Raw genomic sequence first — 17,302 nt, forward strand, 5'->3', positions numbered from 1 at the left:
ATCCCAGTGCCCTCCCAGTCTCTCCCAGTCCCTCCCTGTTCCCTCCCAGTTCCCTCCCAGTCCCTCCCAATCCCCTCCCAGTCTCTCCCAGTCCCTCCCAGTGCTCCCAATCCCTTCCCAGTCCCTCCCAGTCCCTCCCAATCCCCTCCCAGTCCCTCCCAGTCCCTCCCAGTGCCCCCCCAGTCTCTCCCAATCCCCTCCCACTCCCCTCCCTGTTCCCTCCCAGTCCCTCCCAATTCCCTCCCAGTCCCTCCCAGTCCCTCCCAATCCCCTCCCAGTGCTCCCAATCCCCTCCCAGTCCCTCCCAGTCCCCTCCCAGTCCCTCCCAGTGCTCCCAGTCCCACCTGAGGTCCTGCAGGGGCTCCATGACGTTGAACTCGCACAGGAGGCGCCGCGAGTCCCAGTCCAGGGCGGCCACGTGACCCCGGAGACCTCCCAGTAACAGGTGCCTGAGGGAATGGGAGGGACTGGGAGCACTGGGAGGGACTGGGGGGCACTGGGAGGGACTGGGAGGGATTGGGAGGGGATTGGGAGGGACTGGGAGGGACTGGGAGGGACTGGGGGGCACTGGGATGGACTGAGAGGGGAATGGGAGGGACTGGGAGGGACTGGGATGGACTGGGAGGGACTGGGAGGGACTGGGAGGGAATTGGGAGGGGACTGGGGGGAACTGGGAGGGACTGGGAGGGACTGGGAGCACTGGGAGTCCCAGTCCAGGGCGGCCACGTGACCCCGGAGACCCCGCAGTAACAGGTGCCTGAGGGAATGGGAGCAACTGGGAGCACTGGGAGGGACTGGGAGGGGACTGGGAGGGGAATGGGAGGGGAATTGGGAGGGACTGGGAGGGACTGGGAGGGAACTGGGAGGGACTAGGAGGGAATGGGATGGGACTGGGAGGGACTGGGAGGGAACTGGGAGGGAACTGGGCGGGAATGGGATGGGACTGGGGGGCACTGGGAGGCACTGGGAAGGACTGGGAGGGGAATGGGGGACATTGGGATGGAACTGGGAGAGACTGGGGGGGAACTGGGAGGGGACTGGGACACACTGGGAGCACTGGGAGCCCCAGTCCAGGGCGGCCACGTGACCCCAGAGACCCCCCAGTAACAGGTGCCTGCGGGAATGGGAGCAACTGGGAGCACTGGGAGGGACTGGGAGGGGACTGGGAAGAACTGGGAGGGAACTGGGAGGGGACTGGGGGGCACTGGGATGGACTGAGAGGGGAATGGGAGGGACTGGGAAGGAATTGGGAGGGACTGGGAGGGAACTGGAATGTACTGGGATGTACTGGGATGTACTGGGAGGGACTGGGAAGGGACTGTACCAGTTTATATTGTCCTATACTGGTTTTACTGGTTTGTACTGGTTTATACTGGCCCATACCGCTCCATACTGGTCTGTACCACGCCATACTGGTTTATACTGGCCCATACCACTCCGTGTTGGTTTATACTGGCCCATACTGGTTAATACTGGCCCATACTGGTTAATACTGGCCCATACTGATTAATACCGGCCCATACTGGTCTGTACTGGCCCATACTGGTTAATACCAGCCCATACTGGTTAATACCGGCCCATACTGGTTTATACCGGCCCATACTGCTTTATACTGGCCCATACTGGTTAATACTGGCCCACACTGGTTAATACTGGCCCATACTGGTTAATACTGGCCCATACTAGTTTATACTGACCCATACTGGTTTATACTGGCCAAAACCACTCCATACTGGTTTATACTGACCCATACTGGTTTATACCGGCCAATACCACTCCATACTGGTTAACACTGGCCCATACTGGCTAATACTGGCCCATACTGGTTTATACTGGATCATACTGGTTAATACTGGCCCATACTGGTTTATACTGGCCCATACCGCTCCATACTGGTCTATACAGGTCTATACTGGCCCATACTGGTTAACACTGGCCCATACTGGTTAATACTGGCCAAAACCACTCCATACTGGTTAATACTGGCCCATACTGGTTAATACTGGCCCATACTGGTTTATACTGACCCATACTGGTTTATACTGGCCAAAACCACTCCATACTGGTTTATACTGGCCCACACTGATTAATACTGGCCCATACTGGTTAATACTGGCCCATATTGGTTAATCCTGGCCCATACCGCTCCATACTGGTCTATACAGGTCAATACTGGCCCATACTGGTTAACACTGGCCCATACTGGTCTATACTGGCCCATACTGGTTATTATTAGCCCATACTGGTTTATACTGGCCCATACTGATTTATACTGGTTAATAATGGCCCATACTGGTTTATATTGGCCCATACTGGTTAATACTGGCCCACACTGATTAATACCAGCCCATACTGGTTAATACTGGCCCATACCGGTTTATACTGGCCCATACTGGTTAATACCGGCCCATACTGGTTTGCACTGGCCCATACCGCTCCATACTGGTCTATACAGGTCTATACTGGCCCATACTGGTTAATACTGGCCCATACTGGTTAATACTGGATCATACTGGTTAATACTGGCCCATACTGGTTAATACTGGCCCACACTGGTTAATACTGGCCCATACTGGTTAATACCAGCCCATACTGGTTTATACTGGCCCATACTGGTTAATACCAGCCCATACTGGTTTATACTGGCCCATGCTGGTTTATGCCGGCCCATACTGGTTAATACTGGCCCCTACTGGTTTATGCCAGCCCATACTGGTTTATACCGGCCCATACTGGTTAATATCGGTCCATACTGGTTAATACTGGTCCATACTGGTTTATACTGGCCCATACTGGTCTATACCGGCCCTTACCGCTCCATACCGGTTAATACTGGCCCATACTGGTTATTATTAGCCCATACTGGTTTATACCGGCCCATACTGCTCCATACTGGTTAATACTGGCCCATACTGGTTAATACTGGCCCATACTGATTAATACTGGCCCATACAGGTTTATACTGGCCCATACTGGTTAACACTGGCCCATACTGCCCCATACTGGTCTATACAGGTCAATACTGGCCCATACTGGTTTATACTGGCCCATACTGGTTTATACTGGCCCATACTGGTTAATCCTGGCCCATACCGCTCCATACTGGTCTATACAGGTCTATATTGGCCCATACTGGTTTATACTGGTCCATACTGGTTTATACTGGCCCATACGGGTTAACACTGGCCCATACTGGTTTATACTGGCCCATACTGGTCTGTACTGGCCCATACTGGTTTATACTGGCCCATACTGGTTAACACTGGCCCATACTGCCCCATACTGGTCTATACAGGTCAATACTGGCCCATACTGGTTAACACTGGCCCATACTGGTCTATACTGACCCATACTGGTCTATACTGGCCCATACCGGTTAGCACTGGCCCATACCGCTCCATACTGGTTTACACTGGCCCATACTGGTTTATACTGGTCCGTACTGGTGCTCACCTGCCGGTGCGGGTGTAGTCCAGCCGGTAGGGCCCGAACTGCTCCAGGCGCAGCTCAAAGTGCTGGGGGGGGGCGGGAACGCTCAGAGACGAGGCCCCAACCCCCAAATTCCCCCAAATTCCCCCAATTCCTGAATTCCCAAATTCCTGAATTCCCAAATTCCTGAATTCCCAAATTCCCCCAATTCCCCAAATTCCCCAATTCCTGAATTCCCAAATTCCTGAATTCCCAAATTTCCCAAATTCCCCAATTCCTGAATTCCCAAATTCCCAAATTTCCCCAATTCCCCAAATTCCCAAATTCCCCAATTTCCCGAATTTCCCAAATTCCCAAATTTCCCAAATCCCAAATTCCCAAAATTCCCCAAATTCCCAATTTCCCCGAATTCCCAAATTCCCCAATTCCCCAAATCCCCAAATTTCCCAAATTCCCCAAATTCCCAAATTCCTGAATTCCCCAATTCCCAATTCCCCAATTCCCAATTCCCCAATGTCCCAAATTCCCAATTCCCAAATTCCTGAATTCCCAAATTTCCCCAATTCCCCAATTCCCAAATTCCTGAATTCCCAAATTCCTGAATTCCCTAATTTCCCCAATTCCCCAAATTCCCAATTCCCCAATTCCCAAATTCCCCAATTTCCCGAATTTCCCAAATTCCCAAATTTCCCAAATCCCAATTCCCAAATTCCCAAATCCCAAATTTCCCCAATTCCCAAATTCGCCAAATTCCCAAATCAACAAATCCCCAATTTCCCAAATTCCCAATTCCCCAATTCCCAATGTCCCCAATTCCCAAATTCCCGAATTCCCAAATTCCCGAATTCCCAAATTCCCCAAATCCCCAAATTTCCCAAATTTCCCCAATTCCCCAAATTCCCAAATTTCCCCAATTCCCCAATTCCCAAATTTCCCAAATTCCCCAAATTTCCCATATTCCCCAAATTCCCAAATTCCTGAATTCCCCAATTCCCAATTCCCAATTCTCCAATTCCCCAAATTCCCAATTCCCCAATTCCCAAATTCCCCAATTTCCCGAATTTCCCAAATTCCCAAATCCCAATTCCCAAATTCCCAAATCCCAAATTTCCCCAATTCCCAAATTCGCCAAATTCCTGAATTCCCAAATTTCCCAATTCCCCAAATTCCTGAATTCCCAATTCCCCAAATTCCCCAAATTCCCCAATTCCCCAATTCCTGAATTCCTCAAATTCCCCAAATTTCCCCAATTCCCCAAATTCCCAATTCCCAAATTCCCCAATTCCCAAATTCCTGAATTCCCAAATTCCCCAAATTCCCAATTCCCAAATTCCCCAATTCCTGAATTCCCCAAATTCCCAATTCCCTGAACTCCCAATTCCCAAATTCCCCAAATTCCCAAATTCCTGAATTCCCAAATTTCCCAAATTCCCCGATTTCCCAAATTCCTGAATTCCCAAATTCCCCAAATTCCCAATTCCCAAATTTCCCCAATTCCCCAAATTCCCAATTCCCAAATTCCTGAATTCCCAAATCCCCCCATTTTTTTTCCCAAAACCCCACAGTTTTGCCCCAAATCCCCCCATTTTTCCCCAAATCCCCATTTTCCCCCCTAAAATCCCGTTTTTCCCAAAATCCCCCTTTTTCCCCCCAAATCCCTGGTTTTTTCCCCAAAATCCCCATTTTCCCTCCTAAAGTCCTCAGTTTTTCCCCAAATCCCCATTTTTCTTCCTAAAATACCCATTTTCCCCCCAAAATCCCACTTTTTCCCCCAAAATCCCACCCTTTTCCCCCAAACCCCATTTTCCCCCCAAAATCCCCATTTTCCCTCCAAAAATCCCCATTTTTCCCCCAAAATCCCCATTTCCCCCCCCAAATCCCCCCGTTTCCCCCCATTTTCCCCCAAAATCCCCAATTTTTCCAAAATCCCCATTTTCCCCCCCAAAATCCCCTTTTTTTTCCCTAAAATCCCCATTTTTCCCCCCAAAATCCCCCCGGTTTTTCCCCAAAAATCCCCCCATTTTTCCCCCAAATCCCCGCTTTTTTCCCCCCTAAATCCCCCCGTTTCCCCCCAAACTCCCCATTTTCCCCCAAACCCCCCCATTTTGCCCAAAATCCCCCCGTTTCCCCCCAAAATCCCCATTTTCCCCCACACCCCCCATTTTGCCCAAAATCCCCCATTTCCCCCCCCCAAATCCCCCCATTTTTCCCCAAAATCCCCATTTTTCCCCAAACCCCATTTTGCCCAAAATCCCCCCATTTTCCCCCCAAAATCCCCATTTTTCTCCCCAAATTCCCCATTTTTCCCCCCAAACTCCCCCATTTTGCCCAAAATCCCCCCGTTTTCCCCCAAAATCCCCTTTTTTCCCCCCAAAATCCCCCCGGTTTTCCCCCAAAATCCCGCTGTTTTTCCCCCAAAATCCCCATTTTTCCCCCCAAAATCCCCCCATTTTCCCCCAAATTCTCCATTTTTTCCCCCAAACTCCCCCATTTTGCCCAAAATCCCCCCGTTTTCCCCCAAAATCCCCTTTTTTCCCCCCAAAATCCCCCCGGTTTTTCCCCAAAATCCCGCTGTTTTTCCCCAAAACCCCACCGTTTCCCCCCCAAATCCCCGCTTTTTCCCCCCCAAATCCCCCCGTTTCCCCCCCAAAATCCCCCCATTTTCCCCCAAACCCCCCTTTTTTGCCCAAAATCCCCCCATTTCCCCCCAAAATCCCCCCGGTTTTCCCCCAAAATCCCCTTTTTTTTCCCCAAAATCCCCCCATTTTTCCCCCAAATCCCCGCTTTTTTCCCCCCCAATTCCCCCCGTTTCCCCCCCAAATCCCCATTTTCCCCCAAACCCCCCATTTTTGCCCAAAATCCCGCTGTTTTGCCCCCAAAAATCCCCATTTCCCCCCCAAAATCCCCCCATCCCCCCCCAAACCCCCCCATTTTGCCCAAAATCCCCCCGTTTCCCCCCAAATCCCCCCATTTCCCCCCAAACCCCCCCATTTTGCCCAAAATCCCCCATTTCCCCCCCCCAAATCCCCCCATTTTTCCCCAAAATCCCCATTTTTCCCCCAACCCCATTTTGCCCAAAATCCCCCCATTTTCCCCCCAAAATCCCCATTTTTCCCCCCAAACTCCCCCATTTTGCCCAAAATCCCCCCGTTTTCCCCCAAAATCCCCTTTTTTTTCCCTAAAATCCCCATTTTTCCCCCCAAAATCCCCCCGGTTTTTCCCCAAAATCCCGCTGTTTTTCCCCCAAAATCCCCATTTTTCCCCCCAAAATCCCCCCATTTTCCCCCAAATTCTCCATTTTTTCCCCCAAACTCCCCCATTTTGCCCAAAATCCCACCATTTTCCCCCCCAAATTCCCCATTTTTCCCCCAAAATCCCCATTTCCCCCCCCAAATCCCCCCGTTTCCCCCCATTTTTCTCCCCAAATCCCCATTTTTCCCCCCAAAATCCCCCATTTTGCCCAAAATCCCCCAGTTTTCCCCCAAAATCCCCCTTTTTTTCCCCCAAAATCCCCATTTTTCCCCCAAAATCCCCTTTTTTTTCCCCAAAATCCCCCCATTTTTCCCCCAAATCCCCCCTTTTTCCCCCCAAATCCCCCCATTTCCCCCCAAACTCCCCATTTTCCCCCAAACCCCCCATTTTTGCCCAAAATCCCGCTCTTTTGCCCCATTCCCACCTTGCTGCCGCTGGCGATGTCCACGGCGTCGGCGATTTCCCGCTGCGAGATCCGGCCCGGATCCTGGCCCGGATCCGGCTCCAGGAACCTGCGGCAACCGCCCCGCTCCGGATCCGGGCCCGAACTCCAGATCCGGGCCCGAGCCGGGAGCTTTGGGGGGAAATCCCGGGATTTTGGGGGTCCCTGAGGGGTTTTTGGGGGGAAATCCAGAGATTTTGGGGGGAAATCCCGGGATTTTAGGGGGAAATCCAGGGATTTTGGGGGTCCCTGGGGGGATTTTGGGGGGAAATCCGGGGATTTTGGGGGTTCCTGAGAGGTTTTTGGGGGGAAATCCCGGGATTTTGGGGGGAAATCCAGGGATTTTGGGGGTCCCTGGGGGGGTTTTGGGGGGAAATCCCGGGATTTTGGGGGGAAATCCGGGGATTTTGGGGCTTCCTGATGGGTTTTTGGGGGGAAATCCCGGGATTTTAGGGGGAAATCCAGGGATTTTGGGGGTCCCTGAGGGGTTTTTGGGGGCAAATCCCGGGATTTTGGGGTTTCCTGGGGGGGTTTTGGGGGGAAATCCGGGGATTTTGGGGGTAAATCCAGGGATTTTGGGGGTTCCTGGGGGGTTCTGGGGGGAAATCCCGGGATTTTGGGGTTTCCTGGGGGGGTTTTGGGGGGAAATCCCGGGATTTTGGGGGTCCCTGGGGGGGTTTTGGGGGGAAATCCAGGGATTTTGGGGAATAATTGATGGATTTTGGGGGTCCCTGAGGGGGTTTTGGGGGGAAATCCCGGGATTTTGGGGGTTCCTGGGGGGGTTTTGGGGGGAAATCCAGGGATTTTGGGGGTTCCAGGGAGGTTTTTGGGGGGAAATTCCGGGATTTTGGGGGTCCCTGGGAGGTTTTTGGGGGGAAATCCCGGGATTTTGGGGGTTCCTGGGGGGGGTTTTGGGCGGAAATCCGGGGATTTTGGGGAATAATTGATGGATTTTGGGGGTCCCTGAGGGGGTTTTGGGGGGAAATCCAGGGATTTTGGGGGTCCCTGAGGGGTTTTTGGGGGCAAATCCCGGGATTTTGGGGGTTCCTGAGAGGTTTTTGGGGGGAAATCCCGGGATTTTGGGGGGAAATCCAGGGATTTTGGGGGTCCCTGGGGGGATTTTGGGGTGAAATCCGGGGATTTTGGGGGTTCCTGGGGGGGTTTTGAGGGGAAATCCAGGGATTTTGGGGAATAATTGATGGATTTTGGGGGTCCCTGAGGGGGTTTTGGGGGGAAATCCAGGGATTTTGGGGGTTCCTGGGAGGCTTTTGGGGGGAAATTCCGGGATTTTGGGGGTCCCAGGGAGGTTTTTGGGGGGAAATCCCGGGATTTTGGGGGTTCCTGGGGGGGTTTTGGGGGGAAATCCCGGGATTTTGGGGGGAAATCCGGGGATTTTGGGGCTTCCTGATGGGTTTTTGGGGGGAAACCCAGGGATTTTGGGGGTCCCTGAGGGGTTTTTGGGGGCAAATCCCGGGATTTTGGGGGTTCCTGAGAGGTTTTTGGGGGGAAATCCCGGGATTTTGGGGGGAAATCCCGGGATTTTGGGGGTCCCTGGGGGGATTTTGGGGGGAAATCCCGGGATTTTGGGGGTCCCTGAGGGGTTTTGGGGGGATAATTGATGGATTTTGGGGGGAAATCTGGGGATTTTGGGGGTCCCTGAGGGGTTTTTGGGGGCAAATCCCGGGATTTTGGGGGTCCCTGGGGGGGTTTTGGGGGGAAATCCCGGGATTTTGGGGGTCCCTGGGGGGGTTTTGGGGGGAAATACGGGGATTTTGGGGGGAAAAATTGATGGATTTTGGGGGTTCCTAATGGATTTTGGGGGGAAATCCAGGAATTTTGGGGAATAACTGATGGATTTTGGGGGTTCCTGATGGATTTTGGGGGTCCCTGATGGGATTTTGGGGGGTCCTGAGGGGTTTTTGGGAGAAATCCGGGGATTTTGGGGGATAATTGCTGGATTTTGGGGGTTCCTGATGGATTTTGGGGGGAAATCCCGGGATTTTGGGGATCCCTGGGTGGGGTTTGGGGGGAAATCCAGGGATTTTGGGGGTCCCTGGGGGGATTTTGGGGGGAAATCCAGGGATTTTGGGGGATAATTGATGGATTTTGGGGGTTCCTGATGGAGTTTGGGGGGGAAATCCAGGGATTTTGGGGGGTCCTGAGGGGTTTTTGGGGGGAAATCCAGGGATTTTGGGGGTTCCTAAGGGGCTTTTGGGAGGAAATCCAGAGATTTTGGGGATTCCTGAGGGATTTTTGGGGAGAAACCCAGGGATTTTGGGGGTTCCTGATGGATTTTGGGGGGAAATCCAGGGATTTTGGGGGTTCCTCATGGATTTTTGGGGGATTTCCAGTGGAAATTTGGGATCCCCAGTGCATTTTTGGGGAATAATCGAGGGATTTTGGGGGTTCCCGACGGATTTTGGGGCGATCCCGATGAATTCGGGGCGGATCCGTGCCGGGATTTGGGGATTTTGGGGGTTCCGGATGGATTTTGGGGCGATCCCGATGAATTCGGGGCGGATCCGTGCCGGGATTTGGGGATTTTGGGACGTTCCTGAGGGATTTTGGGACGTTCCCGACGGATTTTGGGGCGATCCCGATGAATTCGGGGTGGATCCGTGCCGGGATTTGGGGATTTTGGGACGTTCCTGAGGGATTTTGGGACGTTCCCGACGGATTTTGGGGCGATCCCGATGAATTCGGGGCGGATCTGTGCCGGGATTTGGGGATTTTGGGACGTTCCCGACGGATTTTGGGGCGATCCCGATGAATTCGGGGCGGATCCGTGCTGGGATTTTGGGGATTTTGGGACGTTCCTGAGGGATTTTGGGATGTTCCCGACGGATTTTGGGGCGATCCCGATGAATTCGGGGTGGATCCGTGCCGGGATTTGGGGATTTTGGGACGTTCCTGATGGATTTTGGGGCGATCCCGATGAATTCGGGGCGGATCCGTGCCGGGATTTGGGGATTTTGGGCCGTTCCCGACGGATTTTGGGGCGTTCCTGGGGGATTCCTGGGGTGCTGGAAGGGTTTTGGGATATTCCCGATGGATTTTTGGGAGTTTCCCGAGGGATTTGGGGCCGTTTTTGGGGCGATTTCTCACCCGGCCTCCTCGGGCAGGAAGGGTTCCCATCGCGCCGCTTTTTCCGCCGCCGATTTTTCCCGGTTTTCCAAAGTTTTCAGGTGCCAGCGGAGCCGGGGGGCGATGGGGCGGGGCTGGAGGGGGGAAACCAGAGGGGGTCACCCCCAAAAACCCCCAAATTCCAACCAAATTCCACCCAAATTCCACCGAATTCCACTCAAATTCCTTCCAAGAACCCCCAATTTTCAACCAAATCCCCACAAATTCCACCCAAATTCCACCAAATTCCCAAATTCCACCCAAGAACCCCCAAATTCCCCCAAATTCCACCCAAATTCCACCCAAATTCCACCCAAATCCCCCGAAATTCCACCCAAATCCCTCCAAATTCCTTCCAAGAACCCCCAATTTTCAACCAAATTCCTCCAAATTCCAACCGAATCCCTCCAAATTCCACCCAAATCCCCCCAAGTTCCTTCCAAGAACCCCCAGTTTTCACCCAAATCCTCCCAAATTCCACCCGAATCCCCCCAAATTCCAATCGAATCCCTCCAAATTCCTTCCAAGAACCCCCAATTTTCACCCAAATCCCCCCAAATCCCCAAATTCCAACCAAATCCCCCTAAATTCCAACCAAATCCCCCTAAATTCCAACCAAATCCCCCCAAATTCCTTCCAAGAACCCCCAAATTCCACCCAAATCCCCCCAAATTCCCAAATTCCACCCAAGAACCCCCAAATTCCCCCAAATTCCACCCAAATCCCCCCAAATTCCACCCAAATCCCCCCAAATTCCTTCCACGAACCCCCAATTTTCACCCAAAACCCCCCAAATTCCAAGCAAATCTCTCCAAATTCCAACCAAATCCCTCCAAATTCCAACCAAATCCCCCCAAATTCCACCCAAATCCCCCCAATTTTCAACCAAAATCACCCAAATTTCACCCAAATCCCCCCAAATCCCCAAATTCCACCCAAATGCCTCCAAATCCCACCCAAATTCCCCCAAATTCCAACCAAGTCGCCCCCAACTTTCACCCAAATCCCCCCAAATTCCACCCAAATCCCCCCAAATTTCTTCCAAGAACCCCCAAATTCCACTCCAATTCTCTGAACACCCCCAAACCCCCTCAGGGACCCCCAAATCCCCTCAGGAACCCCCCAAATCCCCTCAGGAACCCCCAAACCCCCTCAGGAACCCCCAAATCCCCTCACGGAACCCCCAAACCCCCTCAGGAATGCCCCCAAATCCCTTCAGGGACCCCAAAATCCCCTCAGGACCCCCCAAACCTCCTCATGAATCCCTGAATCCCCTCCGAGACCATCCAAATCCCCTCAGGGACCCCCAAATCCCCTCAGAGACCCCCAAATCCCCTTAGGAACCCACCCAAATCCCCTCAGGGACCCCCCAAATCCCCTCATGAATCCCCGAATCCCCTCATGAACCCCCAAACGCCCTCAGGACCCCCCGAATCCCCTCAGGGACCCCCCAAATCCCCTCAGGGACCCCCCGAATCCCCTCAGGGACCCCCAAACCCCCTCAGAATCCCCCGAATCCCCTCAGAGACCCCAAAATCCCCTCAGGACCCCCCAAACCTCCTCATGAATCCCCCCGAATCCCCTCAGAAACCCCCAAAATCCCCTCATGAACCCCCCCAAATCGCCTTATGGATCCCCGAATCCCCTCAGAGACCCCCCGAATCCCCTCAGAGACCCCAAAATCCCCTCAGGATCCCCCAAACCCCTCAGGGACCCTCCAAACCCCCTCAGAACCCCCAGATCCCCTCAGGACCCCCCAAATCCCCTCATGAAACCCCAAATCCCCTCATGAACCCCCAAACCCCCTCAGGAATCCCCCCGAACCCCCTCATGACCATCCAAATCCCCTCAGAGACCCCCAAACCCCCTCATGAATCCCCGAATCCCCTCATGAACCCCCAAACGCCCTCAGACACCCCCGAATCCCCTCACAGACCCCAAAATCCCCTCAGGGACCCCCAAATCCCCTCAGGACCCTCCAAACCCCCTCAGGGACCCCCAAATCCTCTCAGGACCCCCCGAATCCCCTCAGGGACCCCAAAATCCTCTCAGGACCCTCCAAACCCCCTCAGAGACCCCCAAATTTCCTCATGAATTCCCGAATCCCCTCAGGGACCCCAAAATCCTCTCAGGACCCTCCAAACCCCCTCAGAGACCCCCAAATTTCCTCATGAATCCCCGAATCCCCTCAGGGACCCCCCAAATCCCCTCAGAGACCCCCGAATCCCCTCATGAACCCCCAAACGCCCTCAGACACCCCTGAATCCCCTCAGGGACCCCAAAATCCCCTCAGGACCATCCAAATCCCCTCATGAACCCCCCCAACCCCCTCAGAACCCCCGAATCCCCTCAGGGACCCCCCAGATCCCTTCAGACATCCCCGAATTCCCTCAGACATCCCCAAATTCCCTCAGGGACTCCCAAAGCCCCTCAGGATCCCCCGAATCCTCTCGGAGACCCCAAAATCCCCTCAGGACCCCCCAAACCTCCTCATGAATCCCTGAATCCCCTCAGAGACCATCCAAATCCCCTCAGGGACCCCCAAATCCCCTTAGAAACCCACCCAAATCCCCTTAGGAACCCACCCAAATCCCCTCCTGAATCCCCGAATCCCCTCATGAACCCCCAAACGCCCTCAGACACCCCCGAATCCTCTCACAGACCCCAAAATCCCCTCAGGACCCCCCGAATTCCCTCAGGGACCCCAAAATCCCCTCAGGACCCTCCAAACCCCCTCAGAGACCCCTAAACCCCCTCAGAACCCCCCGAATCCCCTCAGGGATCCCCCAAATCCCTTCAGGGACCCCAAAATCCCCTCAGGACCCTCCAAACCCCCTCAGAACCCCCGAATCCCCTCAGGGACCCCCCAGATCCCTTCAGACATCCCCGAATTCCCTCAGACATCCCCAAATTCCCTCAGGGACTCCCAAACCCCCTCAGGATCCCCCGAATCCTCTCGGGACCCCCCAAATCCCCTCAGGGACCCCCCAAATCCCCTCAGGAACCCCCAAACCCCCTCAGGACCCCCCAAATCCCCTCATGAAACCCCGAATCCCCTCATGAACCCCCAAACGCCCTCAGGAATCCCCCCGAATCCCCTCATGACCATCCAAATCCCCTCAGAGACCCCTAAACCCCCTCATGAATCCCCGAATCCCCTCATGAACCCCCAAACGCCCTCAGACACCCCCAAATCCCCTCACAGACCCCAAAATCCCCTCAGGGACCCCCAAATCCCCTCAGGACCCTCCAAACCCCCTCAGGGACCCCCAGATCCTCTCAGGACCCCCCGAATCCCCTCAGGGATCCCCCGAATCCCCTCACGAACCCCCCGAATCCCCTCAGGACCCCTCAATCCACTCATGAATCCCCAAATCCCCTCAGAGACCCCCAAACCCCCTCAGAGACCCCCGAATCCCCTCAGGACCCTCCAAATCCTCTCAGGACCCTCCAAACCCCCTCAGAGACCCCCCCAAACCTCCTCATGAATCCCCGAATCCTCTCAGGGATCCCCCGAATCCCCTCACGAACCCCCCAAATCCCCTCAGAGACCCCTAAACCCCCTCAGGAATCCCCGAATCCCCTCAGGGACCCCCCCAAAACCCCTTAGAGACCCCAGAATCCCCTCAGGACCATCCAAGTCCCCTCAGGGACCCCTCAATCCCCTTAGGAACCCACCCAAATCCTCTCAGGAACCCCCCCCCTCAAAATCCCCGAATCCCCTCATGAACCCCCCAAACCCTCTCAGACACCCCCGAATCCCCTTAGGGACCCCCAAATTTCCACATGGATCCCCGAATCCCCTCAGGGACCCCTCAATCCCCTTAGGAACCCACCCAAATCCCCCCAGGACCCCTCAATCCCCTGATGAACCCTCAATCCCCTCAGAGACCCCAAAATCCCCTTAGGACCATCCAAATCCCCTCAGAGACCCCCAAACCCCCTCAGAACCCCTGAATCCCCTCAGGGACCCCCCAGATCTTCTCATGAATCCCCGAATCGCCGCATGAACCCCCAAACGCCCTCAGGACCCCCCGAATCCCCTCAGGACTCCCCGAATCCCCTCAGAACCCCCAGATCCCCTCAGGACCCTCCAAACCCCCTCAGGGACCCCCAGATCTCCTCATGAACCCCCAAATCCCCTCAGAGACCCCCCGAATCCCCTCAGGAACCCGCCAGACCCCCGCCTTTTACCGCTTTCTCCTCCGCCCCCCGCAGGAATCGCTTCACTCTGGGCCGCGGCACCGGGGCGGACCCGGGGAACGGGTCCATCCTCTGCAGGAAAAGCGGGAATGAGGCCGGGAATGAACCGGAGACCCCCAAAATCGCCCCAAATTTGGGGGAATCGCCTCAGCCTCCCCCGTCCCCTCACCCCGGACACGCCGCCGCCGCCGCCGCCGCCCGCCATCTCGACCATGTGGAGAAGCCACGCCCACTTCCGGGTAATGAGCCAATCAGGTGAAAGGGCGGGCAAAGCGCAGCCAATCAGAGTGAAGCGGCGCGGAAGGGGGTGAAGGTGGAGGCGCCATCTTGGTATCGGGCAAAGCACTCATTGGGGAAGCGGCGGGCGCCATCTTGGTTACGGGCGGCGCCATCTTGGTTATGGGCAGCGCCATCTTGGTTATGGGCGGCGCCATCTTGTTGTGGGCAGCGCCATCTTGGTTGCGGGCGGCGCCATTTTGGTTGAGGGCAAATCCGGGCTCGGCATTTTTGGGTCTTTTCCCCCAAATTTTGGGGTTCCCTCGGGCGGTTTTTTGGGAAGTTCCAAATCCTCCTCTTTATTTTTGCGTTCCACGAAGGGATTCCTCTTCCCCAAAACCCCAAATTTCCCCCCCAAAATCGATATTTCCAAAAAATCCCTGTTTTATTCCCAAAATTTTCATTCCTAAAAATCCCCACTTTCGCCCCCCAAAAATCCATTTGATTCCCAAAAAATCCACCTTTCTCCAAAAAAAGCCCCTCCCATCCCCAAATTCCCGTCTTTAATTCCCAAAAATCCGTTTTATTACCCCCCAAAAATTCATCTTTTTCCTGTTTTCCCTCCTTTCCTGGATTTCCCCCAAAACTCCCCTCCCCCATCCCAAAATCTCCTCCTTCATTCCCGGAATTTCTGCATCCTGCCCCAAAATACCCCAAATTTTCCATTTTTTGGCTCTTTTTCCCCATTTCCCCTCATTTTTTTCTTGATTTTTCCCTTTTTCCCTCTTTTTTCCCCCAAAACGCCCCTCCCCCATCCCAAAATCCCCACTTTTATTCCCAGAATTTCACCGTCCTGCCCCAAAATCCCCCAAATTTTGCATTTTCCCCTCATTTTCCCCCATTTCCTCTCATTTTTTTCTGTTTTTTTCCGTTTTTTACCTTTTTCCCTCTTTTTTGCCCAAAACTCCCCTCCCCCATTCCAAAATCTCCACTTTTATTCCCAAAATTTTGGTGTCCTCCCCCAATATCCCCCAAATCTTCCATTTTCCCCTCATTTTTTCCCATTTTTCCTTCTTTTTTCCCCATTTTCCCTCCTTTTTTCCCTTTTTTCCCCAAAATTCCCCTCCCCCATCCCAAAATCTCCTCCTTCATTCCCACAATTTCACCATCCCGCCCCCAAATCCCCCAAATTTTGCATTTTTTCCCCATTTCCCCCCATTTTTCCTGTTTTTTCCCTCTTTTTTCCCCTTTTTTTCCCAAAATTCCACTCCCCCATCCCAAAATCTCCTCTTTTATTCCCAAAGTTTTGGCGTCCTGCCCCAAATTCCCCCAAATTTTGCATTTTTCCCCATTTTTCCCTCTTTTTCCCCATTTCCTCACCTTTTTTCCTGTTTTTTTCCATTTTTTACCTTTTTCCCTCTTTTTTCCCCCAAAACTCCCCTCCCACATCCCAAATCTCCACTTTTATTCCCAAAATTTCACCATCCTGCCCCAAAATCCCTCAAAAATCCTTTTTTTTCCCATTTTTCCTGGTTTTCCCCCCATTTTTCCCCATTTCCCCTCTTTTTTCCCTCTTTTTTTCCTTTTTCCCTCTTTTTTCCCCCAAAACTCCCCTCCCCCATCCCCAAAATCCCCTCTTTTATTCCCAGATTTTCCCCATCCCCCCCAAACTCCACATTTTTAACTCCTTTTTTTCCAAAACCTCCTCTTTTATTCCCCCAATTTCGCCTCCTCCCGCCCCAAAATCCCCCAAATTTTCCATTTTTCCCTCATTTTTCCCCATTTCCTCTCATTTTTTCTGGTTTTTTCCATTTTTTCTCTTTTCCCCTCTTTTTTCCCCCAAAATTCCCCTCCCCCATCCCAAAATCTCCTCCTTCATTCCCAGAATTTCACTGTCCTGGCCCCAAATCCCCCAAATTTTCCATTTTCCCCTCATTTTTCCCTTTTTTTCCCCATTTCCTCACCTTTTTTCCTGTTTTTTCCCTCTTTTTTCCCCTTTTTTTCCCAAAATTCCACTCCCACATCCCAAAATCTCCTCTTTTATTCCCGGAATTTCAGTGTCCTGCTCCAAAATCCCCCAAATTTTCCATTTTTCCCTCATTTTCCCTCTTTTTTTCCCATTTTCACCAATTTTTTCCCATTTTCAGTCTTTTTTTCCCTGGTTTTTCCCTTTTCCCTCTTTTTTCCCCCAAAACTCCCCTCCCCCATCCCCAAATCCCCTCTTTTATTCCCAGACTTTCACCATCCCCCCCCAAATCCCCCCAAACTCCACATTTTTAACTCCTTTTTTTCCAAAACCTCCTCTTTTATTCCAATTTCGCCTCCTCCCGCCCCAAAATCCCCCAAATTTTCCATTTTTTGGTTCATTTTTCCCATTTCCCCTCATTTTTCCCTGTTTTTTTCCGTTTTTCCCTCTTTTTTCCCCCAAAACTCCCCTCCCCCATCCCAAAATCTCCTCCTTCATTCCCAGAATTTCACCGTCCTGGCCCCAAATCCCCCAAATTTTGCATTTTTCCCTCATTTTTTCCTGTTTTTCCTTCCTTTTCCCTATTTTTCCCAATTTTTTCCCTGTTTTTTCCCTTTTTCCCTCTTTTTCCCCCCCAAAACTCCCCTCCCCCATCCCAAAATCTCCACTTT

At 53.1% G+C, this 17,302-nt stretch overlaps 1 protein-coding gene across 1 annotated transcript; it reads right to left on the minus strand.

Annotated features, from left to right (window-relative positions):
- Positions 1–344: 344 nt before the first annotated feature.
- LOC138101387 (WD repeat-containing protein 46-like) lies at positions 345–14,654 on the minus strand (the record flags this gene model as incomplete). Its single annotated transcript, XM_068999191.1, has 6 exons — positions 14,619–14,654; positions 14,441–14,521; positions 10,229–10,341; positions 7,106–7,193; positions 3,454–3,515; positions 345–449 (listed from the first exon to the last, which is right to left on the minus strand). Coding segments are annotated over exons 1-6 (485 nt in total), but the record flags the coding sequence as incomplete, so codon positions are not given.
- Positions 14,655–17,302: the final 2,648 nt, after the last annotated feature.

Source organism: Aphelocoma coerulescens, unplaced genomic scaffold, assembly GCF_041296385.1.
Source record: "Aphelocoma coerulescens isolate FSJ_1873_10779 unplaced genomic scaffold, UR_Acoe_1.0 HiC_scaffold_271, whole genome shotgun sequence".
In the NCBI taxonomy this organism is placed as follows: Eukaryota; Metazoa; Chordata; class Aves; order Passeriformes; family Corvidae; genus Aphelocoma; species Aphelocoma coerulescens.